A 25,171-nucleotide genomic window follows, 5' to 3' on the forward strand; every position below is an offset into this window, starting at 1 on the left:
AATGTAAAATCTTCTGTCAGACGGTTGGATCTTAGATGCAGCCAGTTGTTTCAACAAGACAATGACCCCAAACACACATCAAAAGTGGTAATGAAATGGTTAAATCAGGCTAGAGTGTGCGGAGGAAAGTTCTGTGGACAGATGGCACAAAAACTGAGCTATTTGGCCACAATGACCAGAAATATCTTTGGAGAAGAGAAGCCTTTAACCAGAAGAATACTATACCTATCGCCAAGCATGGCGGTGGCAGTATCATGCTCTGGGAACTGGTGCTTTAGACAAAGTAAATGGAATCATGAAGAAGGAAAACCTAAAATAATTGCCCAGAAAGTTGGCACTTAGATGCAGTTGGGTGACATCAACACCAAACACACATCAGAAATGGTATAGAAATGGTTAAACCAGACTAGAATTAAGGCTTTGTGTGCGATGTTGAATCACTATGACATCTTTTCTACCTCCATACCCTCATGTGCCCCTGTCTGAACTCCCGCCAACAAAATATTTTGATCCTTTAAAACTGAGCTCTGAAACCACATCTCTCTTTTTCTGCAGCAGGTACATTCATCTTTGTCTTTCTCACATAGGTTTGATTGAAAAGAGAAAGACAAGCACACCCCCATATGGAGCTGTCCTGAGGTTCACTGGCTGCTGCTGAAGGTTTTCTCTTGTTGCCCGTCAGCCTCTTTTTATAATCTACGTCTCTCTGCTGTTAGAAAATAAACTGATTTCTGCAACCATCATCCTTGTCAGAATATGCTGCAGTTTTCTTTGAACCAGTAAATAGTTCTCTTCATTCCACCTTTCCTACAAAACCTTGAAAGGTAATATTTGTATGATCCAATAATCGCCCACAGGCTGGATGTTTGCTGGAATCTGTTGCTCTTATGATTCAATCCGAGTCGTTTTCACCACCAGGTGGTCTGACAGGAGGTGACGGTTCAAAGGTGCTGCATTTATGGGTTTTAAGAGATAATTCCTCCGAGCTGCTCTTATTTAGGATGTTTTATAATATAAAACTAACCTAAATGCCCTGCAAAGACAGAATTTAGAAGGCCAAAGCAAAAAGTTGAAAGAATAAGAAATATCAAAAAAATGTTCCAATCTTCAAGTACATGAATGTTTTGTGAATCACATGCACTAAAAAGCAGTGAAAATGTTTAGCAGTCAATCTGGGAAAACACCAGAGAGCAGAGCAGCAGGGGTCTAGTCAAAGCATCCATCTATATCTCCCACTTCTGAAATGTGTCGTCAGAAAAATAACTCGGTTCTGGGCAGCATGAATCTGAGCATTAACTGCTGCTGTATCTGGACATGTATGACCTCCACAGGCTGAGCCAAAACCAAACTTTAAGACTGTGATTAAACTAAACTTGTTACGGTTTCCAGAGGCTCAAGTGCAGGAAGTGAGATACGAAACAGAAATATGAAGGCTTTTATTTACAGAACAAAGTTAACATAAAGGAACTACAATATTTTCAAGAGGACAACAACTGGAAGTGATGTGAGGTCACACAATGAAGTAGGGGTGGGTATCTAACAGAAGAAGGCCTTCTAATGGACTGACGGATGAACAATAAGCTACAGAGAATAAACAAAAACCCACGCTAGGTAATACCTCAGCAGGAATTAAGTACAAAACGACAGAGATAATGATACGATGGCAGACACTGCCGATAAGAGTTAATCAGGGAATAAACAGGAATTCAACCTAAGTTAATCAAAAGGGTGCAACGACCAGACAGGGTGTACAAATCCAATACTGACCTGACAACTACAGGAATACAACAACGGAATCAGATATACTAATCATACAGGGATAACCGATTAAACTATACTAACCTGATGGATCATACACATTCAATATACTACACATTTGGAAGAAGTTAAAGGAGACGACTCAGATATGAAGAGTTCTGACTGAAAAGGTGCTCATCATCTCATAAGCAGAAACACTTACTGATTCAAATTAATTAAAATATCCCAGTTTTGCATTTACTCTTTACAAACCAGTTTGGAAAGACATTTATCAAGATCACTATTATATTTCTGGACCCTGTGAAGCTAAATCCTGTGAGAACCTGGGGTTTTTTCGTCCCTCTTCAGTTGAACTGAAGTGTTTCTTATGATCTCTGCTGACATTCAGCACTTCAAGAGGACAGATGACGACTTTAACCACCCTGAAAGGTGACAAGTGACTCAGTCTAAGTGAAAAACCTGTTTCATCTTCTTCTGTTTTCACCTTTTCCTCTCCCTCTGAGACTGTGCTGCTGCTCTCCTGAAGGAAAACCACCACATTATTAATGAACACAAACTCTGGGAGGAAACCTGCTGCAGAATGAAAACAAAACCCTCAAAACTTAAATTATATCAGAAAAACAGCACATGAGCAGCAGTTATGTGGAGTTGTTTGGTGTCTGACCAAAATAAACGATGGATTAAGTTAACCCTCATCAGTACACCTGGCAAAACCTCTTTATCTGTACACTTGGGGTCCAGCTGGACCCCAGTAGTATTTCATCTGTTTCACATTTCTGTACCTGTCCATGTCCTCTCAGTGTATATTTTCTTAAAACGTGTGTCGTCTATAGATACAAATATGAAAGAAACAATGAAATTTGGGTGACTTAAGATGTTTTTATTCGAGAACCAACCACCTGAATAAACTACAATGTTTAATATATTCTCCGTAGGTTATTTCTCCACTGGCTGTAGTATCAAACTGTGTGGTCTCTGTGTGATTAATTTACATTAATTACAAATCTTCAACGATCTGAACCTGTCAGTGTAAAATACATGACTTTATTAATTATTGGTCAGCTGTCAGCCTGCATGTCTGTCATTGAACCAGTGAAAAATAAGTAAAATATCATTGTGTTAAACCCCAGCAACTCATTTCCATACTGTAATTCACAGATTTTCCATGGTGTGTGAAGTTACACATAATAACCAGTAAAATCAATGTAAAAAAAAATTAAAGATCAAAGACCTATTTATAAATGCTAATTCGTAAGAAAATTATAATTATATCACAGATATGTATTGCTATGTGAAAGAAAATCACATATATTAAGGATTTAAAAATTGTTTAACTGTTATTTTACATTTTTAATTTGGTATAATACAGATAATAACAAGTTAAGTAAAACCACAAAAGAAAGATATTGAAAGACATGATTGTTTTTTAAAGGCCAAAATTGTACATAATGTTCATAAAAAATTCTGTATTTGTGTAATTAATAATTTGTTCTCTTTTAACAAAAGGAATATCCACAAAATTACAGCTTTCTATTGTATATAGATCACCCACTGTGTGTGTTTTTTATGTATTTTTTTTCTGGCACTCTTGCTGCCAGATTTTCACCATTTTTTCTTTTTATTTATTTAAATTCTTACGGATTTTTTTTTTTTTTTACAGAGCTGTACACCCATGCAAGTCTTGTTTTTGTGTTTTTTTCAGTTGAGACTGTGTTTAAACTGACAAAACTATGATTACCTGAACTGCAAACTTTTTCACAGTATAATCTGGTCCAAAACTCTGCATTTTTTCCATCTCATAAAAAAAGGCAGGTAATTTAGTGTCTAAATATAAAAGCAATGTTTCTCACAGTAATTTCTGTGCGGATATATAAATATCCTAACTTTTTTTAAAAGCACTTTTGGACTTTCTCGCTTGCCGTCGGTCGGTCCCGGAAGTGCTTTCATAACTTACTAGCGGCTACGTAGTTTGTGTTTGACAGCATCCCGGGTTCAAACAGAGAGTTTTTCCTGCTAAACGTGGACCGAAATCTTGATTAAAATGTCCGGAGGGGCCCGTTTGGAGAACGCCAACCCGGTGATCTTCCAGCGGTCTGGGGAGAGGCTGCTCACCGCCTCGGAGGAGGACGAAGATGTTCACGATCCCATCGACGACAGAGAAATATTCGATATCCTGTTTCCTAGTTTCTTCTAATCCAGGCTGGTTTTACAGCTCAGAGTTACGTGTGTGTTAATTTTGCTGATATATTTACCTTTCTTTAGAATCAGAGTTAGTTGTTATCTGAGCTAGCTAACGTTAACAGCTACTGCAGCTAATGCTAAAGCTAATGAGATGAAGTAACTTGAAGTAAACAATCATAAACAGGTGACAAACTAAACCTTTGACTCCTGCATTGAGGAGACAGTGGTTCTGTGTCTGTTTGCTGACATAGTTTGGAAGCAAGAGTCAATGTCAATATGATCAGTATTGTTGAGCGTGTTCGTTCGATGATCATCTCCTTCGTCTTACTGGCGTTGAGCTGCAGATGGTTTCGCTCACACCAGTTAACAAAGTCAGAGATGACCGTCCTGTACTCCCGCTCGTCCCCCTCAGATACACACCTGACAATGGCTGTATCATCGGAGAACTTCTGGAGGTGACAGCTTCCAGAGTTGTAGTGTTAGTCTGATGTGTACAGGGTGAAGAGAAAGGGGGAGAGCACTGTCCCCTGTGGACCTCCATGCTGCTGACTACCACATCAGACACACAGTCCTGAAGCCTCACGTACTGTGGTCTGTTGGTGAGGTAGTCGATGGTCCATCAGCCAGGTGACAGTCTACTCCTGCTCCTTCAAGCTTCACCCTGAGCAGAGAAGGCTGGATGGTGTTGAAAGCACTGGACAAGTCAAAGAACACGACACTTCAAATAACTTTGCAAAAAGCACTGTAATATCATCCCATATTAAAAATGACATGTCAGCTACATTAGGCTGTGACAAATAGAGGTACACATGCATTGTTTTTATTATGCTGTCTTAAATTCTTTAACTAAGACTACATCTGATCAGATCCATCAATGACCCGGAGCATCCCCTGTCTCTGGAGGAGCTCAACGTCGTGGAACAAATACGAGTCAAGGTACGTAGTTTTACTTTTTTTTAGGTGTGGATGAGAATAAAGCATGAACAGGGTAATGGACTCACAGATAACCTAGTCTAGTGAAGGAGTGTTAGAACACAGTTGAACCAGACCATCAATCATATTGATCTGAATTTCCATAATTTTTACAGACTTTATCAAAGAAGTTATTTTTCTCTTTTAAAGAAAAGAGATTAGCATTCGCATCCCAGACCTTTTCCCTAAACTAAGTACTTGATCTCATCGTCCTGTATAAAGGCCATTGTCCTAAAAACATTTCAAAAACATCCTTAAAAAAATGTCAGTGATTTTGGTTATATTGAGCATGTTTTTTATGAAGTCCCTTCCTGTGTTGTCTTTTCTGCAGGTCGATGATGCAGGAAACACTGTAGGTGTTGAGTTCACTCCCACCATCCCTCACTGCAGCATGGCCACGCTCATCGGTCTGTCAATCAAAGTCAAGCTGCTGCGCTCACTGCCGGACCGATTCAAAGTACGTTTGTGTGTGGGTTTTTTTTTTACTAGAGATGCACATTTAGGCTACATTAATGCCTTATAAACACGTAACTACTGCTACGTTTTAGGGATAGACTGATTATCTGCCTGGCTGATTAACGTAGGCAATATTTGGCATTTCCCCAACTATTAGTATTTTTATTGACTGATTATTGATGAATTAAATGTGCTACTTCAGGTCTGATGCAGCCTCCTCTGTCCGTCGTCACTCTGTGGTCTCAGAAATGTCTCTCAAGCAGAAACTTGAAAAACTGAACAAGAAACACAAGCTGTTCCCACAAACCAGTGGCTAAGGCTACGCTAACAGCAAGTGACTAAGTTAGAAGGCAACCTTAGATTAACCTGAAACAGAGTCTGGAAAACAATCATGAATAAAGCTTTAAGATCTAGATCTTAGTGGACAATAAAAATGATAGAGCAGTGAAATATTAAGAAAATAGAGAAGAACAGCAGCAGACAAACTGATCAGTCTTAGTTTATTCATACAGGTAATGTCATTGACACACGGGATCTCTTTCTCAAGAGAGACCGGTCCTTAAATAACATAACAAAACAACACTGACAAACAAGCCTTAGGGACCTGTACCAGACAATATAACAATATAATCCTAAAAGTCCAGGATTGTATTTTAGTCAGGAAAGGCTGAAATGGAGACTTTTAGAAATAACAGTGCAGTTTTGTTTGCTTTCTTGGATCTTATCGGTCACTACGTGTCCTTCCCTGATGTGTCACCCCGTTGTCATGTGACCCTTTTTTTTCTAGAAGAAAGCATCCTTACACAACAACCTTAACATCCTCTCCTTTTTTCGAACGTTAAATGAATATGAACAGCATTAGCACAATGTGGAGTTTTCTGTGGGACAGTTCTGGACTAAACACTGTTTGTTTTTCTTGTTCCACTCAGATCGATGTTCATATCACTCCTGGAACTCACGCCTCAGAGGAAGCAGGTAAAAAACACCATCCCACATTCCAGATTTGAATCATATTTCCTACTTTACTACGTTGATGTTAAATATTAAGACTTTGTTTTAAAAATGAGATGATTGTATGTCATGTAGAAGTTTCTCTTGTGTTTTTATGTTTTTGTTTGTGCAGTGAATAAACAGCTGGCAGACAAAGAGCGAGTTGCAGCAGCTCTGGAGAACTCGTCCCTGCTGGAGGTGGTGAACCAGTGTTTGTCCACCAGAACCATCTGACCTCAGCTCTGCCGTCTCCTGCTTTCAGCTGCTGGTTTCTGCTGCAGAACTCTCAACAATGACACGTTTGACTCTTTCTTTGACAGCTGAAATGTGTCTGAAGCTTCCTGTCCAGCCATGAATGGTTGCAACTGGTGGACAGTGATGTAGCAAAGAAACAGATGGGAGAGTCCAGATATTTCCAGTGTTTTCTGACAAATTTACAGGAAAACCCAGTGTTTAACAAAAGAGAATAATACAAGCTTTATGTGAAGCCTTCAGGCAGAAAAATGTCAACAATTCAGAGAAATTATTCTTCCGTTTATACACTTCAGCGATGTGAGGAAGTGAGAAAATTGCCTCAGTTAGTGCTTATTTAATTAATATGATGAAATTTGCATTGTTAGATATGAAGTAAATTTTTAAGAGAAGAATATTTGGAGAGTCTGCCACGAGAATTGCAACTTGTACAGTCATTTACGAAAGTATTGGCACCCCTGGAATTTCTCCAGAAAATACACCAATTCTCCCAGAAATGTTTGCAATTACAAATGTTTTTGGGATACACATGTTTATTTCCTTGATGTGCATTGGAAAAACACAAAAAAGCAGAAGAAAAAAGCCAAAATTGACATCATTTTCCACAAAACTCAAAAAATGGGCAGGACAAAATTATTGGCACCCTTTTAAACCTGTTGGTAAATCATTTTATTTCAAGCATGTGATGCTCGTTTAAACTCACCTGTGGCTAGTAACAGGTGCTGGCAATCTAGAAATCACACCTGAAGCCAGTTAGAACTATAAAAGTTGACTCAGCCTTTGTGTTGTGTGTTTATGTGTGTCACACCAAGCATGGAGAAGAGCAAGAAGAGCCCAGAAGTGTCTGAGAACTTAAGAAGCAAAATTGTGGAAAAATATGAACAATCTCAAGGTTACAAGATCATCTCCAGAGATCTTGAAGTTCCTTTGTCCACTGTGTGTAATATAATCAAGAAGTTTATAACCCATGGAACTGTGGCTGATCTCCCTGGATGGGGATGAAGAGAAAAACTGATGAAAGAATGCAACGCAGGATAGTCTGAATGGTGGATAAACATCCTCAGTCAGCTTCCACACAGATCCAGTCTGTCCTGCAGACTCAGGGTGCAAAAGTGTCAGCTGGGACCATACGTTGTCATCTGAATGAGAAGAAGCGCTATGGCAGGAGACTGAGAAGAACCTCACTGCTGACAAAGAGACATAGAAAAGCCAGACTGGAGTTTGCAAAAACGTACCTGAGTAAGGTTCAATCCTTCTGGGAGAACGTTTTGTGGACAGATAAAGGTAAAGCTTTTTGGAAAAGCATGTCATTCTACTGTTTACAGAAAATGGAATGAGGCCTACAAAGAAAAGAACACAGTACCTACAGTCAAACATGGTGGAGGTTCATAGATGTTTTGGGATTGTTTTGCTGCCTCTGGGTGCCAGGAATCATGAAATCTGGAGACTATCCAGATAGTTTGGGCAGCAATTTAGGGCCTAGTGTCAGAAAGCTGAGTCTGCGTCAGAGATCATGGATGTTCCTGCAGGACAATGACCCCAAACATACCTCAGATAGCACCAAGAAATGATTGGAGACAAAGTGCTGGAGAGTTCTGAAGAGGACAGCAATGAGTCCAGATCTAAATCCCATTGAACACCTATGGAGAGATCTTAAAATTGCTGTTGCAAGAAAGCACCCTTCAAATCTGAGAGACCTGGAGCAGTTTGCCAAAGAAGAGTGGTCCAGAATTCCATTTGAGAGGTGTAAGAAGCTTGTTGATGGATATAGGAAGCGACTGGTTTCAGTTATTTCTTCCAAAGGGTGTGCAACCACATATTGAGATGAGGTTGCCGACAATTTTGTCAGGCCCATTTTTTGAGTTCTGTGTAAAATGATGTCAATTTTGGCTTTTTTCGTCTGTGTTTTTGTGTTTTTCCAATGCACATCAAGGAAATAACCACATGTATACCAAAAACATTTGTAACTGCAACAATTTATGAGAGAAATGGTCTATTTTCTGGAAAAATTCCATTGGTGGCAACACTTTCGTCCATGACTATATGTGATATTAATGCTGAAGTTTTATTAAAAATGTACAGATAAGTAATGAAAGTGATGTGATTTTTTTTTTTTTTTTTTTTATTTAAAGAAATACTAAAATAAAAACTATAAAGACAGAAAAACTGAGCAGTTTGGACAGTGACTGACTAAAACCATCAGTTCATTTGTCTGCTGGAGGCAGACATAAATTAAAAATCTGATGCATTATTGGAATAATTTGTTCTTACCCTGTATTAGTGCACCTGTAAATCCCAATGCAATGAATCCAGCAACTGTAAAACTTGTAATATTCAGGTTTTGTTGATACTCAGCTTCGTTTCTTTTAATATTACTTTGAGTTGGTAATGGTTTTAGAGTGTTTTTTTTCCCCTCATTCAATATTCTAAAAACTGTCATTTTCATGTGGGTCATTCCACCTCAGTTCACCATTTAAAAAAAATAAAGAATTCATGCCTGACCATCATATTTGTCAGATATATGTCTGTACCTATGTATGTTAGTAAGTAAAGTGTATGTAAAAGTTTATTTGTAGTACTTTGTTGGAAAACCAGGATTTTTCCTTTAGCCCAGTGACAATATTACAGAACTCTTCCAGTTGGGACCACTTCTGAGAGTTTTCACCGTCGTACCTGCTCAATTATTGTCCTAATATTGGCCAGAAATGCAAAAAGATGGAATTTCACTCATTTTCTCTCATAAAATACTAAAGCTCCTATTGGTGCCTATCACAGGAAAAATAATCTAAGGGTGAAAAATCAAAGTTTTATGGTTGGTAGAATATTGAAGTAGACGGACAAATCGACATTTTTTGGCCAGATTTGCACCATTGTGTAACTGGATTATGTTATTCTATCAATGCAGGGTGGAACCATTGAAGAAACGATGTACATATCAACGAGCCTGCAAAATTACTTGAGAAAAACAACTTCAGCTGCATTATTTCTCAGGTTATTATGGCACTTCAAACATTGATCCACAGTTTGGCGCGAAGAAAACAACGCAAAAACCAACGAGACCAGACCTTTAAGAGTTTTAAACTCAAAAACTAGTGTTACCTATGACCCCAGCTTTTACACATGATCAATTCAATCAATATTCACCACTTTAATAAAAAAAAAAAAAAAATCTGTTTTAACATTGAAGATGTTAAGGGGTTGACCCATTTTCTTCCTCCACTTGAGCCACAAATGTAAAAACAAACCAATAACACACATTATAATGCATTATCAAGGCTGTCCGGTGCTTCATTTCTGTGCTGCACACTTAATTATGGTAAAAATAAATGACTCAATTTACAGATAAATATTGCAAATGAAGCCTGGCTGTCCTGAAGTGGAGTATTTATTTGCTAAAATTTATTATATCCACATTATTCCAGCAGGAGGAGCCCTTGTTCTGTTCATGTAAATGCAACTTAGAGCTTCTGTCCATCAGATGTGAGGAGGTCATCTGGCAGAACAAACTGCAGCTCTGATATGTCCAACATGCTTGTTCACCCACTCACCAGAAAGCTTCCTTTAAGACTCATGCAGAAAAACAAACGAACAGTGCTGCTGTAACACTGCAACACATATTTTAAACTGTAGCAAGTTGAGTCAAAAGTTGAGTTTAAACTATTGAAGAACTATTTTACTGAACACTCTGACATCAAACTGTACATTATTTTAGTTTAAAAAAAGGGTTTAATGCATTTTTTCATAGTTAAGTACAAATACTTGAATCATGATGCATGTTTTTGTAGTTTTCCCAAAAGTTTTCAGAAATGTTTTTGTTGACAATCTCATCTCTGATTGTGGAATTAAATGTTTCCTCCCAATGCACCGGCGTAAATATAGAAATACATCTTCGGCTAAGGTAGTCGCTGCTCCTCAAGCTTGACTAATACAGATTTTTTTCTCTCTCTCCCTTGTTCCACATCTGGAAACATTGCATCACTGCTAAAACCCCGGATAAAAGGTCCAGCCGACACAGCTGCATTAGCAGAGGCCAGAGCTGTAGATACACAGAGTTGAGTCAACAAAAGGCCAGCTCAGGACAGGAACATTTCACAATGTGGGGTAGTAGGAAATAAAGAGATACAGGTTATCTTTATTCATGTGTTCTTCACCTATAATAATAATGTAGATAGTTGTTAAATAAGGGTGCCTGTTGTGTTGTTTTCGGGGACCACATTGTTGTGTAGCACCATGTCTCTTTATTGCTTGTTCCCCTTTTTATTGCTTCTTGCTTTCATATGTTGTGCTTTGTCCTCTCGGTCTTCTTACTTCCTGCGACTCTGTGCAGGTTTTTCTGGTCTGGAGTTGCACAGGTTGGACATGCAGCTGCTGAATCCACTGGTTCTTCTTTGTCGTTACCCTCACCCCAACCAGTCGAGGCAGAAGTCTGTCAAGTCAGGTTAGCTTTTTCATTGTTACCATTTACTCCAACAGTAGCTACTAAACTACTTGTTAAACACCCTTCGCTTATATCGAATAATGTTTTTCATTTAGGTTTAGTTTATTTATGCTCTAGTAAAGCTAAGCTTAATAGCATTTACAAAAGTGCAAACATTTTTACTTTGTCACATGAACAGTTGTGTGGTTGTTGAGTTAGCTTGTTAGCAGAACAGCAATTTTTTTGAAATGCTAGCTTAGGGATAGCGTCAACAACAACAGTAGCAACCACATTATGCTGCTTTTTAACCACCTGTCTGCTATATTAAATAATATTTTAGTGAGTTTCCTATTATGTATGGTATAGTTGAGATAGATTTTAATTTGCTAGATGTAGACAGCTAGAGTTAGCTAGCTACAGTTATGAAAGAAGGCAGGTTAGCGTTTTGATTGTTAGCATTTACTTCAATGTGTGGGACTAATCAAGGACATTCTATTCTCAGGGTAGCTACCAAACAAAACTACTTTTTTAGCCACCCATACTTTATTAAATAATGCTTTTCAGTGCGGTTTGTGTTATTTATGCTCTGATTAAGCTATATAAAGTTTTCTGTGGAGTCAGCGTGATTAATAGTGAACATTTTTCTCCCTGAAACTAGCACCAACCTTCCTGGTCACACACTGTGCTGTAGCAGAGACTTGACTCGACCCGTCGTCTGCACGGCTCTGGATGAGGCCAGTTTAGCTGCTTGTTAGCCGCCTGCTGTCTGCACACTTCAGGATTGGCTGCACATCGCTGCTCAACACCAACCGCAGTGAACCCGACGGTCGATGGGAGATTATTATCCGTGCACAGCCTTTCACACTTCCACAGGTAAGTGAAGCAAACATGCCCGTGAAGTCCGGTTTAAGTTGATTTACTGTTTGTGTGTGAGTGAAAAACAGCTGAACTCAAGCGGAAACCGAGAGACCCGAGTTGGGTTTGCAAACGAAAAGAAGTTGTCATCTTCCAGAAAGCAGCTGGGACCGAATCCAGCATGGAAATGGGATAAAGTGCGTGTTTTGAGCGCGTGAAGAAGGTTTCAGTCGGTTAAAAAGTGTTGTGTGGCTGCAGATGTGGCAGCAGGCCAGTTTGTCCTCCTCCCACCACTAATAATGGTCAGTGTGAGGCTTTCTATTAGAGCTGCTGTGTTTTCAGTACAGTGGATCTGAGCATAACAAGCATGTTTCCAGTTGTGTTACTGAGGAAAAGCTGCAGGAATAGACAGCAGTGTTTTCATATTTTTAGTTTTTGGTGTGTGCAGCAGCTGTGTGCACGAAGAAGAAATGCAGGAGGAAGAATAGAATAGAATGTGCTTTATTGTCATTATACAGTGAACAACGAGATTGGAGAGCTTCTCCTTTTCAGTGCAAACAAGAAGGTGCAAGATAAAAGTCTTAAAAATCTTATTAAAGGTAGTGCAAACAGTTTCTATTTACAAGTATACAACGTAAATAACAGTGAATATTGAGGTAGTATAGAGGAAGTGTAATGTATGTGCAGAATGTGTGTGTGTGTGTGTGTGTGTGTGTGTGTGTGTGTGTGTGTGTGTGTGTGTGTGTGTGTGTGTGTGTGTGTGTGTGCAACCTGTTTGACTGAATGCCATTTGGCTGTAAACAGTCACTCTGCATGGACTCACACAGACACACACTGGCTGTTTCTGTAAACATTTAGTTTAGGGCGCTGCTTGCTTTGAATGCCGGAATCCAGAGTGTTGCTGTGACTTCAATCTGATGGAGAACAGAAGGAGAATAAAAAGTCCAGCAGATGCTTTAACTCATGTTTCTTTCTGTTCTGCTTTACTTCAGCAGTTTAAAATCGATTTACTCGCTGCTTCTCTGTGCAGCTGCAGGGGCTTTTTTCTTCTTCTTCTCATTGTGTAACTGCACATCTCTGGCTTGTTTGCAGTGGTTCTGCTTTTGCTGGCGTGTTGTAATGTGGGAGATCGAAAGTCTCGTAGCTCGCTCTAATTTAGGGGCCTGCGGGGAAATAAATATCACACATGCAAATTCTCATTATGTAAAACTAAAATTAGTAGTCGCTAGTTAGATGTGCAGCCTTGACGTTTAGGATAAGAAAAGATGAACTTTATTGATCTGTCATTGGAGAAATTCAGCAGCTAGATACAAATAAAACACCGTAAATAGGCCAAAATCAAAATATTAGTGACAGTACGGGTGAATGAACCCACTTCGTGCACTCTCAGCAGCAGGAAACAAGCATTTTATTTTGAAAAGCGACGATCCAACTTGATTCCAGTTTACCTAAAGAAGCACCTCCCTGCTAATGTCAGTGGAGCTAAATTGGAGCTACCAATAGCTACTATATTTCTTTTGATTAATCTATTGACTACCAATTGGTCAGTTAATCTAAATGATTAATATTCCCTCCAAAAAAAGCGAAATAGCCATTTAACAAACTGTATGTCATTGTATAATGCAGCACCGCATGAAATGTCCACAAAAATGTATGTAAATTTGCTGGCAGACTTCCAGCAGTAAATCGTGCAGAGGCTCTCCAGGCCCATCACTTTATCTCCTTCTTTCATCACAAGGGTTTTCATCATTGCACAACACACAATGCGCTCATGTTGCCTCCGGTCGTGTTCCCATTCATGTGCTTTGTCACAGAACTCGTTTTAGCTCCGAGTTCTTAGCATTCCTCGGCTAGGAACTCAGTGAATTTCAACATCTAGTTAAATCATTGAACCCAGAGCTGATGAGGAAACAGTTGTGACTTCTATGTATTTGTTTGTGTGGGTATTTGTAGAAATATAGTGCAACTTTTTCATGCTGGGTTTTCCTGTTTGGAGCATGTGATCATGGCATCACTCCGTCCGTCCAGCGCTGGAACTCATGACCGAGGGCCTCGTGTGTTGTCGGTTCAAGCAGTCAAACTCATCAACAGTCATAAACCCAATGATGATTTATGTGGTGAGGAAATGCTGCACTTGATTAGCATTCCTTCTGTGAGCCAAAAAGTTTGTTTTAGTCCTGTAGTTGGACTTTACATTTTAACCAGCTGTGTGCATCTACGTTTATGTTATCTTGTCAAAACACAGTAACTTTTATGTGCATTTTCTATTAGTTTCACACTGAAGTGACGTTTTTTGTCGGCCGACAGTTTGTGAGTCATTTGTGGTTTTGATCACAAAGTGTCTAAAGATGAGTGAACAACCTGCAGGCGAGAAGCACTAATGTTCATGTGACTGTGACATACAGTTCAGGATGTAGGAAGGAGGAGGGATTTCATGTTGTATGAAAGATGGCAAGCGTCAAAAAAAAAAATAATCCAAAAATAGAGCCTATAATAAATTAACTCAGATAAAAGAAATGTCAAAATTATAAATTTATGAAGGAAGAACATCTATAACTGTCCAGATGCACATTCTTTAACTGCTCAAAAATACTGCAAAGCAAAGAAGTACAACACTGGACTTAGAGAATAACAATGATGTGATAATAGACACAAAAATGTTCAACTTGCAGCCTCATAACTAGCAATAGCATGCTAAAGTAAGGCTAGCTAAAAGAATGTACATGATCTTATAAAAACAAACATTAAAAACAGCTTCAATTGATCAAAAATATTACAAAACAAACAAATAAGTTATGTTAGGACAAACTTACAGCATCAGGACCAACATAACTAGCAATAACATGCTAAAACAGGGCTAGTTAAGAGAATATACTTGAGAAAGTATGGCTAGTATTTAAAAAAAATAATAAAATAATGTAATAAAACCTTCATTCAACCTTCCATAGGTTTTCATTTTAGTTAAATCCAGCAGGTTAATGTGACTGTGACTGAGTTGGTCATTTTAAATACAACTGAAGATGGCAAACATCCCCAAAAATGCAAAAAAAAGCAGATAATAAATCTGCTCATTTATGAAGGGAAAATGTCTATAACTGTCCAGATGCACATTTTAAAATTCCAAATCAGATAAAAACAGCTTTAACTGAGCCAAAAATATCACATAACAAAAAAATATAACACTGGAGGGAGTTGGATGATGATGATGATCATCATTATCCATACATTCCAGTGTATAATAATAATAATACACCCGAATGTTATGACCAGCATACAGCACCAGAACCAACATAACTAACAAGTATTGCACTAAAACAGGACTAGTTTACAGAATATACTGTTAGTAATCCAAAAATGTATAAAATAATGTAATAAAACCTTCATTAAACCTTCCATAGGTTTCTATTTTAGTTGCATCCAGAAGGTTAATGTGACTGTGGAGGATCGTTTCTCTTTATCAGTCATGTAGGATAATGAATCGAAGAGCTGGATCTACATTAAATCTACATTCCAGCTTCTGTAATGAGAAAACATCACTTGAACTTGGTGACGTTTCTTCAGTGTCTGCAGCGTAACAACAAGGAAATATGAAATATATCCAGACACAGTCCGACTATGACCAGCTGTAACGAATCTGTGGAAAAGAAAAACTGGCCATCCTGAGATGAACAGATGATATTGTGTGTCCGAAGAACGTACAGGAGGTTCAGTCGAGCTGTTTTTCATTCAGCTCGGAGCATTTACAATCTGACCTCACGGTTCTTTAGCAGCAGCACATGAAGTTCAGTGATTTTAGTGTTTGCAGCTGATGCATCAGCAGTTCACACCTCTGCAGGTTTCCTCTTGGTTTCCTTCCTCACTGCATCGAAAGATAATCGAACTCACCTTTGAGCACTTTACCTCGGATAACCCTCTGCTAGAAAGCAAAAGTGTCACTATTCTGACTTATTAAATAAATGGGTGTCATGATCCACAAATTTTGATTGATATTACGACACACAAATAGTCACGATTAGTGATGCAGTTTCTGGGTGTTTTTGTTGCTCCTGTCACATTTTTACTCACTGTGGGCTCATTTTTTACAGCAGCACAAAGTCCTGCACCTCTGTGGAAACACAACAACCACCACTAGAAGGAGAGAGAACTCAGAAATGTTTCCTGTGCAGAATGACAAAGTTAGAATGCAATAAATCGTTAAAACAGGCTACGTTTAATTTGTCTCCTGTCTGCTTGGTGTAAACACTGCCTACAGTTCATCCGAATAGTTACTGAATTATTGTTATGTGACCATTAGTCGCAGCTGATTCAGTCATAGTTTGTCAGTTGTGCAGAAGAGTGCAGAATTGTTTTGTTATTTTACAGAATCTGCATAAAGAGTCTATTTCTAGTGAATTTCTGAATGAGACGATGAATAAAATGATTTTGATGAAATGTCGGGATTTTAAGCGTACATTTGGTTCAGTTTGTTGACATAACATCGCTTAGCAGATGAGTATTTAAAGTAGCATCAGGATGTTAAGAAGCTGAAGATTACTGCGCCAAGAAACGCGGCGGAGTATGTGGCCATCGGCATACGTTTGTCTGTTAGCAACATTACTCAAAAATGGACTAACGGATTTGGATGAAATTTTCAGGGAAGGTCAGAAATGACACAAGGACCAAGTAATTAGATTTTGGCAGTGATGGGGCTTATAGTCTGGATCCACGGATTTGTTAAAGATTTCTGTATCATTGCAAGATAGCAGCATGGCGTCACTGTAACTATGACAACTGAGCACTGTGTCAGCTGCCTGCTGATGATCACATGATTGTGATCCTACTACAAATCGACCGCTGTGGACTTATTGGGACTTTTCCACCAGAAATGATACCAGGAACAATTGATTAAATTGTGGGGGTGTTTCTGAGTCCCATCAATTCCCGCCACCCGCTACATATTTAGGTCACGTGATTCGGTATCTGTACATAACATACACATGCATAACACACACCTGTGCTCAGTGCAAGGTCATTTGGTTTGTGGGTGCATCTATATTAAATGGACACATTCTATGTTGCTGTGATTTCTGATCATCAGTAACTAATGAACAAATGCTGCATTTCTAAACAAAATTCTGCATTTCTCACAGTGCCATATTGGGGAGCGAACAGCCTTGGCGTTGTACTGCGCTCTCTGAGTGCTTTTCTTTTTCTTTCTGTTTTTAAAGTCTCTAGCTCTGATGATTGGTGTAATTTTGCCAATATTTAAAACCTATATATCATGCCTTTCAAACGGAATGACGGATTTTAGCATTAAGAGCGTCAATCATCTTTTTCTGTTCATTTTAAGAGAAAAGATCGAACTTTATCAATGCAGAAGGAAGATCTTGTCAGACATTGCTCAGAAAATAATTGCATAATATGGGAATAAATGCAGTGTCTAGTCGAACAGCAATAAGCTATGAATACCTTACTAACAGTAGTGTAAAATAATGTAAGCTAAAATAAGACTACAATAGAAGAATAAAAAGTCAGACTGGCAATAAGTCCGAGGTAGTAAAGTTATATTCCACGTTATTAAATACTGCACATGATAATCAAATATAAACACATATAATTGAGCAAGATTTTATATTTTTATTAGTTTTAGATTAGGGATGTTATAGTATTAGAGCCCTTGAACGCCACCTTTTTAATTCAAATCAGAAAAATCGCCTCCTCCAAGTTACTGGGCTCTCCTTTTTTATATATTAAAACCAAAATATGTCCACAGTGATGTCGTGGTGTTTGACTTTGCAACGTTAACATTAATTGATGCCCATAAAAATACAGCAGGTCATATATTATCTCAAGATAAACAGTTTGCTCCTTTAAACTTCAACAGGAAAAGGAGCAAAAGATGGAAGCCAACGTGGAAATAGAGATTAAAACATCAGTTGGTTTCATCCAGCTGTTTTTGCACATTTGAATGGAAACGATTATCACACTTAAAATGCAAAATGATCACAGTCAAGTCTAATAATAGCTGTCAGACGATAATGCAATAATTGTGACTCAGAAGTGTTAAATGTCCTTTAATTGTTCTTGGGCTTCAGTGTTTCTGCTGCTGAACTGCTGATGCTGCAGGCACCAGAGACTGATGTAATGGCAAAACATCTCAGACATCAGGAGGAAAACTGCATTTCAGCAAAAAGAAAAAATAGTCACAGACACTTGGGGACACTTGATACCAGAATGACTTCACATCTTTACATCTGCAGTCTCCAAATACAAAACTGAACATCACAAACGTCGTATTATAACGTAAAGATGTTGCAGAGTCAGAAAAACATCAGAGGATTTTGACTTTTCTATCGTCTTGTTCCTTTATTCTCAGCACTAAGGGGTTAATCAGATAAACGTTTACTCTTTAACTTGTTTCTGAGGATGTGAAGGGTTGTTTTGTGTTTGTTTCGTTCTCAGTCATTTTATCGGTTCCTGCAGTGACTGACATCTGGAGTAACTAAAGTTCCTGCTGCACTTTCCTTTTCTTTTCTTGATGCGTTAAGCAGTGGCCTCTGTGGGAACAACTGGGCTTTTTATGAGGAGAACCGAAGCAGCAGCAGCAGCAGCAGCTCAGACACGTTTTTCCTCTCGCTGCCGTCCAGTAAAGGAAAACAGCTGAGTACACGTTAGACAGCGGAGGTGTCTTTCTGAGTCTGCTGGAAAGACGAGATGAGAGGCAGCGTTGTGAAGTTGGCAGAGCGCCGCCGAGCGAGCAGCGAGGCAGGAAGTAAGGCACTGAGAGCAGGAAGCTGCCGCTGTGGAGCTACGCTAACCCTTTATGTCTGCGCTGGGATAAGCTCACTTTCAGTTAAATACAAGCTGCACTTCATTTTCTATCAGCCGCATGGAGGAAACGGCTTTCTGTGATGTTTGTTTTTCATTGTGAGCGTGATGCGTGGGAGATTTCTGCTGCATTTCTGTAGAAAATCTAATTCTGAGGGATTTTTTTTTCTCCCCTCTGTCACCAAGTGCTTATTCAGAGGAGATTGTTGGATTTTTCCCTGCAATATAATAATAAAAAAGTCCTGACCTTACTTACTTATTCTGTGAATAGATGCTATTCAATCAATTCCAAGTAGACAGACTGTTAAAAATGCAGCAGATGAAGATGGAAAACCGTCCCAAACTCAATATCTGAATGTCAAAACTGGCTTTGGCTTCATTTTTCTGAGATTTATCAGGATGCAATAGCAACAAAAATGCTAAATAGATGAAGAAATAAATTAAAGCTACAACAGCAGCATACACCAGTTTGTCTTCTGTGCCTGAATTCCCTCTAATTCATCCCAAACTAAATATTTGGACGTGAAAGCTGGCTTTAGCTTCATTTTTCTCAGATTTATCAGGATGTAGTAACAACAAAAACACAAAATAGATGAAGAAATTCATTAAAAAGTACAGTTCTAAACAATAATTCATCCCCTTATTGTCCTAAACTAAATATTTGGACGTCGATACTGGCTTTGGCTTCATTTTTCTCAGATTTTTCAGGATGCAGTAGCAACAAAAACGCTAAATAGACGAAGAAATTCATGAAAACTACAACAGCAGCATACACCAGTTTGTCTTCTGTGCCTGAATTCCCTCTAATTCATCCACTTATTGTCCCAAACTCAATAATTTTATGTTGAAACTGGCTTTGACTTCATTTTTCTGAGATTTATCAGGATGCAGTAGCAACCAAAACAAAGAAATTCATTTAAATTAAAACAGCAGCATCCACCAGTTTGTCTTCTGTGCCTGAATTCTTTCTAATTCATTTATAGTGTCTTACAGTCATTTTTTACATTTCAGTTGCGGTCTTTGGTGTGCCGATGTTAAAATTACATCCAAACAGGTCGCTCTTTGTTATATTATGAGCTTTTTTTAAAATCCTGTAGTATCAGTACACACACAGGAAGTACGGCGTACAGTCAATTATATGTCATTGTGTGTCAGATAAGATCTCAAATGTTTGATTAGAGGATGTTTTCTTACAGTGTGAAATGACAAAGATGTTGTCTTTGACTCGTTGCCATGGCCCAGTGTTAAACAATTAAAACGAGAAGAAGATCAGTTACGGTACTATAATACTGGTGCATTACCCAACTCCAGGCAGGTTCTGGGTGTTTTTTTCCCACTGTGGTCTCATTTTTCATTGCAATATAAAGACCTGCACCTCTATGGAAACAGCGTAACCATGACTAAAAACAGAGAGAATTCAAAAATTACTTCTGTGCAGTATGACAGTTATAATACCAGAAATCATTAAAAAAAAAGCAAAATGAAAGGATTTCAATGGTAACTCATATATTTTACCACTTATACTGTTCATTTATTTCCATACTTACCTATCTGACTGCATAAAAACAGCCTGCAGTTCAGCCAAGAAGTGCCAGAATTTTTGTTAATCGCAGCTCAGTCAGAAATGGCTTGTCAGTTGTGCCGACGAGTGCAGAAATTTTTGATTTTTATAGAATCTGTATTGAGCAACTGGCCTGTTTTGGCAGGTTTTTTTTTTAAAAATGAGAAATGAGTCCTAAAAGTACCTCAGTTTTTGTCATGTGATGGTTGTTTGTAGGTCAGTCATCAATGGCTTCAAAGTTGCACTGAAGAGAGATTTTTTTTTTTGTTTTTTACAGAATTGTTTTGTTGTAAACAGTTGATTTTTTTAATGAGAAATGTAGAGCAAAAGTGATTATGATGAAAAATTACAATTTTAGGCTTAGACTTAGTTCAGTTTGTCAATAAAACTTTTTTTTTTTAGATTTTTTAATAGAATCTATATCAATCAAATGGTCTATTTTGGCAATTTATTTAAAAAAAATGAAAAAGGAGTCAGAAAAATGCCTCAATTCTTGTCACGTGACTGTTGGATGTAGTTCAGTCGTCGATGGCTTCAAAGTTGCACTGAGGAGAGATGAATTTTTAGTTTTTTACAGAATTTGTTTGTTGGAAACAATTGATTTTTGAGGATTTTTTAAAATGGGACATGCAGAATCAAGTGATTATGATGAAAAATCACAATTTTCGGCTTAGATTTGGTTGTTTGTCAATAAAATTACAGATGAGTAGTTCAAGGACCATCAGAAAGCTGAAAATCTGCGGTATCTTTCTGTTTCTTCAGTTCCTAAATGGTCTAATTTCGGCATTTTTTGAAAAACAATAACATGCCTTTTAAACCTGTTGGCGGGTTTTTGGGTTCAGGCAGATAAATTTTTAAACTTTAATGTCATACTTCATACTGAACCCTTTTAAAACAGTGAAGTTTGATTTTATATTTTTGCAAAACACATGCAATTATACAAACAGTAGCTCTTAACTAAATTTAAAGGAGAATTTTTTTTTTGTTTGCAGAATCTGTTTGTTGTAAACGGTTGATTTTTGGTGAATTTAAGGAATGAAGTGACCTAGATTTGTTTTTTGTTGGTCATTCAAGGACCAACGGAAAGTTAAATATCCACAGATTCGTTCAGTTTTTCCAGTTTCAGGCTCAATTTTTAAGAGGACAGCATGCATTTGTAACCCACTGGTGGATTTTTGGGGATTCAGAGGGTTAACTTTTAATAATGTTCTGTTTTTTACTGAACTATTTTGAAGAACCAGTGAAGTTTGACGCCAGCTGTTGTGTTAGATTTTTATAAAACAGATGCCAATATACAAACAGTTGCCCTTAATAACTAAATGTAGAGGATTTTGCAGCCTCAGTGAGTTAATTTATTAGTGTTGGACTAGTATTGTTGAACTTCCACTTGGACACCTAAAACAATCTCCACAGATATCTGATATTTGGTGGATTCATGTCTCTGCAGCTTCTCTAACCTCGTTTCAGATGTTTTTTGGCCTCCCCTCCCCCTGCCTCAGGTGGGGAAGTGAAAAGAGGAAGTGGTGTGTGTGTGTGTGTGTGTGTGTGTGTGTGTGTGTGTTGCGTATATATAAGGTTTGTGTGTGCACTGAAGTTCTCTGAGTGTGTGATGCGAGTTTAGAGGAAGAGGAATCGAGAAGTTGGGCCGAGTGTTTGCCAAAGATTGCTAGATGCTGCTAATCTTCTGCTTTTCTCCGTTTTCAGCTGCATGTGGCTGCTGTTCACGTTTTGCATTTTTATGAGGAATGACCTAAGGTGCTTCTTCTACTGACTTCTCAACGTACCGCTGGTTCTTCTATGAACACAGATTGAGTAAGTTCACTCACTTATATACATATTTTCTACTGTCAGATCTCCATCCTTTTGTAGAAGCAAAAACCAGTTTGGGGACAAAACTCAAAAGAAAAAAGATGTTTAAACAGGCTTGACTCCTGTTTTGCAGCATTTTAGTTGTGATTATAAGCAAATCATCTGTTATTTGGCTTTAAACAAGACTGATAAGACTAAGTGTGTGTTAGAATCAGTTTCCTGCACGTTTGCGATTATATACCTGTAAATCACAGGCAGAATTTGGATAAAACATACATTATGCATGATTGGCAATATTTATTCAGCATAATATTATCTTAACATATAGTCAAGAACCAACCCTGTTACTACTTTACCTCCAGTTTATACATTATTTATTTGCAGGTTCTATGCTTCAATACATCAGATTTCAGTAAAATGACAGATTTTACTTTAAATTGTCCAATCTCAGCTTCATTTGAGCAGGTTTACATCAGTATAGAAAGATTAATAATATGGGAGTTACAGCACTTTTAACTCATATTACTTAAGGTTTAGAGCTTCAAAAGTAGTTGGACAGATACATGTGGAGTCGAAAAAACCAGATTTTTAATATTTTGCAGAAAATCGTTTGCAGTCCATGACATTTATCATACTTGGTGATGCTTCCTCACTCATTATCTGCAGTCACGTTGCTGTTTGGGGAGTTGTGCTGCTTTTAATTTGCTTTTTACCAAGAGATTTTTAATTAAATAATATTAAGGCCAAGTGATCTAATCAGCCAAAGATATTCCACTTCTTTGTGCTAAAGTCCTGTTCTGTTGCTTCGGACGCTTGTTAAGGATTAGGGATCGACCGATTGTCGTGGTCGATATTTGGCATTTTTTCAGATTATTGATAAAGGAAATGCTCTACTTCAGGTCTGATGCAGCCTCCTCTCTCTGTCTGTCGTCACTCTGAGGTCTCAGAAATGTCTCTCAAGCAGCAGAAACTGAACCAGAAACACAAACCAGGAAATTAGCTTCTCTCACAGTGGCTAAGGCTACGCTAATGGCTAGCGGCTAAGTTAGAAGGCAGCCACAGATTAACTTGAAACAGAGTCTGGAAAACATTAATTAATAAAGCTTTAAGATTTGGACCTTAGTGGACAACAAAAGTGATAGAACAGTGAAATATTAAGAAAATAGAGAAGAAAAACTGATGAATCTCAGTCGATTCCACACAAACAGAGGAGAACGTCCTAATTTAATCTCTCCTGTTTCTGTTTTACATATTCAGTTATAGTCACCCTTATTAATGGGAAAGTCCAGTTATGAATGACAGATTCTCTCTCTCACATGCTGCTAAAACATTAAATGTAATGTATATTGGTCCCATTGGTCTAATTTCTCATCGGTATCGGCCCTTTTAAACCCTCATCAGTCGATCCCTATTTAGAGTTGCTGAAATGTCATCCAGTGATAACTTTTTGGTGAATCTGAGCACAGAAAGCTCCTGTTGCTCCTGAATCCATCATGTTTCGTGCTAGAAAAACATATACAAACTTCCTAGTTACCTTTTCATCTCCACATTTAGCTCTTTCTATCGACTTTCTTGTTGGTGTTTTTGCCTGTTTCATTGATCTGTAAAACTTTGCTCCTGGACTCTATATTTATTTGGCACAACTGTGAATGTAGTGCTAGGAAGGATGGGACGATATTATCGTTAGTTCTTGTCATAAAGGATGTTCCACTGCATCCTACGATAAAGGAGATAAGAAGGGAAGCACTCAAGCAGCTATTTATTTGCAGTTAGATACGTCGAGCAGCTCTTATTGTGACTGCCACTAAGATACATTTAGGTCATTTCATTGTTTAATGTCACTATTTTTTTGTAGTATTGGTAACACCTGTGGGACAATATTGTTCATGATATTTCCAAGTCATTTCATTTAGTTAGGAACCTTTATCAGCAAAAAAGACGATTTCACCACAAATCTTTGATTTTTAACTTCAGAGGCTTTTGGTTTTTTCTGGAACGATTAATCAAAATTACATTAAAATCTAGTTATTCTACATGTCTCATTTAAAAATTCTCCAAAATTAAACCATTTGCAGTAAATGGAGTCTGTTAAAAACTAAAAATTTTGCACTTCTCTGCACAATCAGAAGCCACTAATAACTCATCTGCGACCAACAGTCACTTGACAAAAATTCAGGGAGTTCTCGGTTGAACTACAGGCAGTGGTTACACAGAGTAAATTAGAAATGTAAATAGTTAAATGTAGATTATTTAGTGTCACATTTTTTTTCTAGTATTGGTAACACCTGTGGACATGTGGGACAATATTATAAATGATATTTCCAGGCCATTTCATTTATTTAGGAACCTTTCTAAGCAAAAAAGACGATTCAACCGCCAACCTGGCTTTGGTTTTTGAGGATTACGGTGGTTTTGCATCTTGTGGTCAACCCTGGAAATCTTCTTGTGATCGAAACATGTTTGCTTCCACATCTTAGAGAGCCTCAGTTATCGTCTTCACGTTCATGGTCTTCTCTTTATGCCTCGTATTAACAGAAAACTCCAAAACTCGTGAGCTCTTTGGTGCTTTAACTGCCTCCAAAGTGACACACAAGCATTTAGTAGCAAATGTTCAATTACAATTTCCCTCTTTCACACAGTTCTTACACAAACCTGCTCAAATTAGTTGTGACTTTAATGCAGCATCGTCAGAATAATCCCACAGAAGAGGCTGTAAGGAAACCACATTTCTGCAGTGTCGGACAAAGTAAAGGTGTGACATTCAGGAAGTGGTTTGTGCCACTGAGGAAAATCAGAAAAATGTGGTTTTATTGCTCGGTGATTTGATGTGTCAGGGTTGGAGTTTGGACAAAATCTGTGTGATAAATGTGTCAGAATCCACTTTTAAATGCACATAAATCAGGATAATTAAGAAAATTAACACAGAAGCTCTTTACATCTTTACAGACGACATCCAGAAATGTATTTAATTCTTTATTTGAAGAATGTCAAGAAGGTAAAATTAGCTGCTGAGTCGAGAGTTAAAGTGTGTGTGTGTGTGTGTGTGTGTGTGTGTGTGTGTGTGTGTGTGTGTGTGTCTGTGTGTGTGTGTGTGTGTGTGTGTCTGTGTGTGT

At 38.0% G+C, this 25,171-nt stretch overlaps 2 protein-coding genes across 4 annotated transcripts in view; both read left to right on the forward strand.

The window, feature by feature from the left end:
* Positions 1 to 3,692: 3,692 nt before the first annotated feature.
* Positions 3,693 to 9,116, forward strand: ciao2b (cytosolic iron-sulfur assembly component 2B). The gene is made up of 5 exons (XM_023286036.3): positions 3,693 to 3,926; positions 4,796 to 4,875; positions 5,243 to 5,368; positions 6,297 to 6,342; positions 6,491 to 9,116. The coding sequence occupies exons 1-5, from the start codon at positions 3,800 to 3,802 to the stop codon at positions 6,589 to 6,591; spliced, it is 480 nt and encodes a 159-aa protein (XP_023141804.1). The 5' UTR covers positions 3,693 to 3,799; the 3' UTR covers positions 6,592 to 9,116.
* Positions 9,117 to 10,921: 1,805 nt separating this feature from the next.
* wipf1b (WAS/WASL interacting protein family, member 1b) overlaps positions 10,922 to 25,171 on the forward strand; it is a 39,865-nt gene continuing 25,615 nt past the window's right edge. The window contains exons 1-3 of one of the 3 annotated variants that reach the window (XM_023286037.3): positions 10,922 to 11,047; positions 11,685 to 11,899; positions 21,954 to 22,061. The gene's annotated coding sequence lies outside the window, so the exon portion shown is untranslated. Of the gene's footprint in view, positions 11,048 to 11,684; positions 11,900 to 21,854; positions 22,062 to 25,171 lie in introns of those variants that run through there. The other 2 variants (XM_035955365.2, XM_023286038.3) reach the window with 2 other exon arrangements.

The sequence above is a fragment of the Amphiprion ocellaris genome, chromosome 16, assembly GCF_022539595.1.
Source record: "Amphiprion ocellaris isolate individual 3 ecotype Okinawa chromosome 16, ASM2253959v1, whole genome shotgun sequence".
NCBI lineage: Eukaryota > Metazoa > Chordata > Actinopteri > Pomacentridae > Amphiprion > Amphiprion ocellaris.

Excerpts from the sequence above, each read along its gene's own strand:
- ciao2b (XM_023286036.3), top strand. The coding sequence starts at position 3,800 with ATGTCCGGAGGGGCCCGTTTGGAGAACGCCAACCCGGTGATCTTCCAG. Across the intron at positions 5,369-6,296 it reads CACTGCCGGACCGATTCAAA|ATCGATGTTCATATCACTCC; the intron begins GTACGTTTGTGT and ends TGTTCCACTCAG. Across the intron at positions 6,343-6,490 it reads TCACGCCTCAGAGGAAGCAG|TGAATAAACAGCTGGCAGAC; the intron begins GTAAAAAACACC and ends TTGTTTGTGCAG.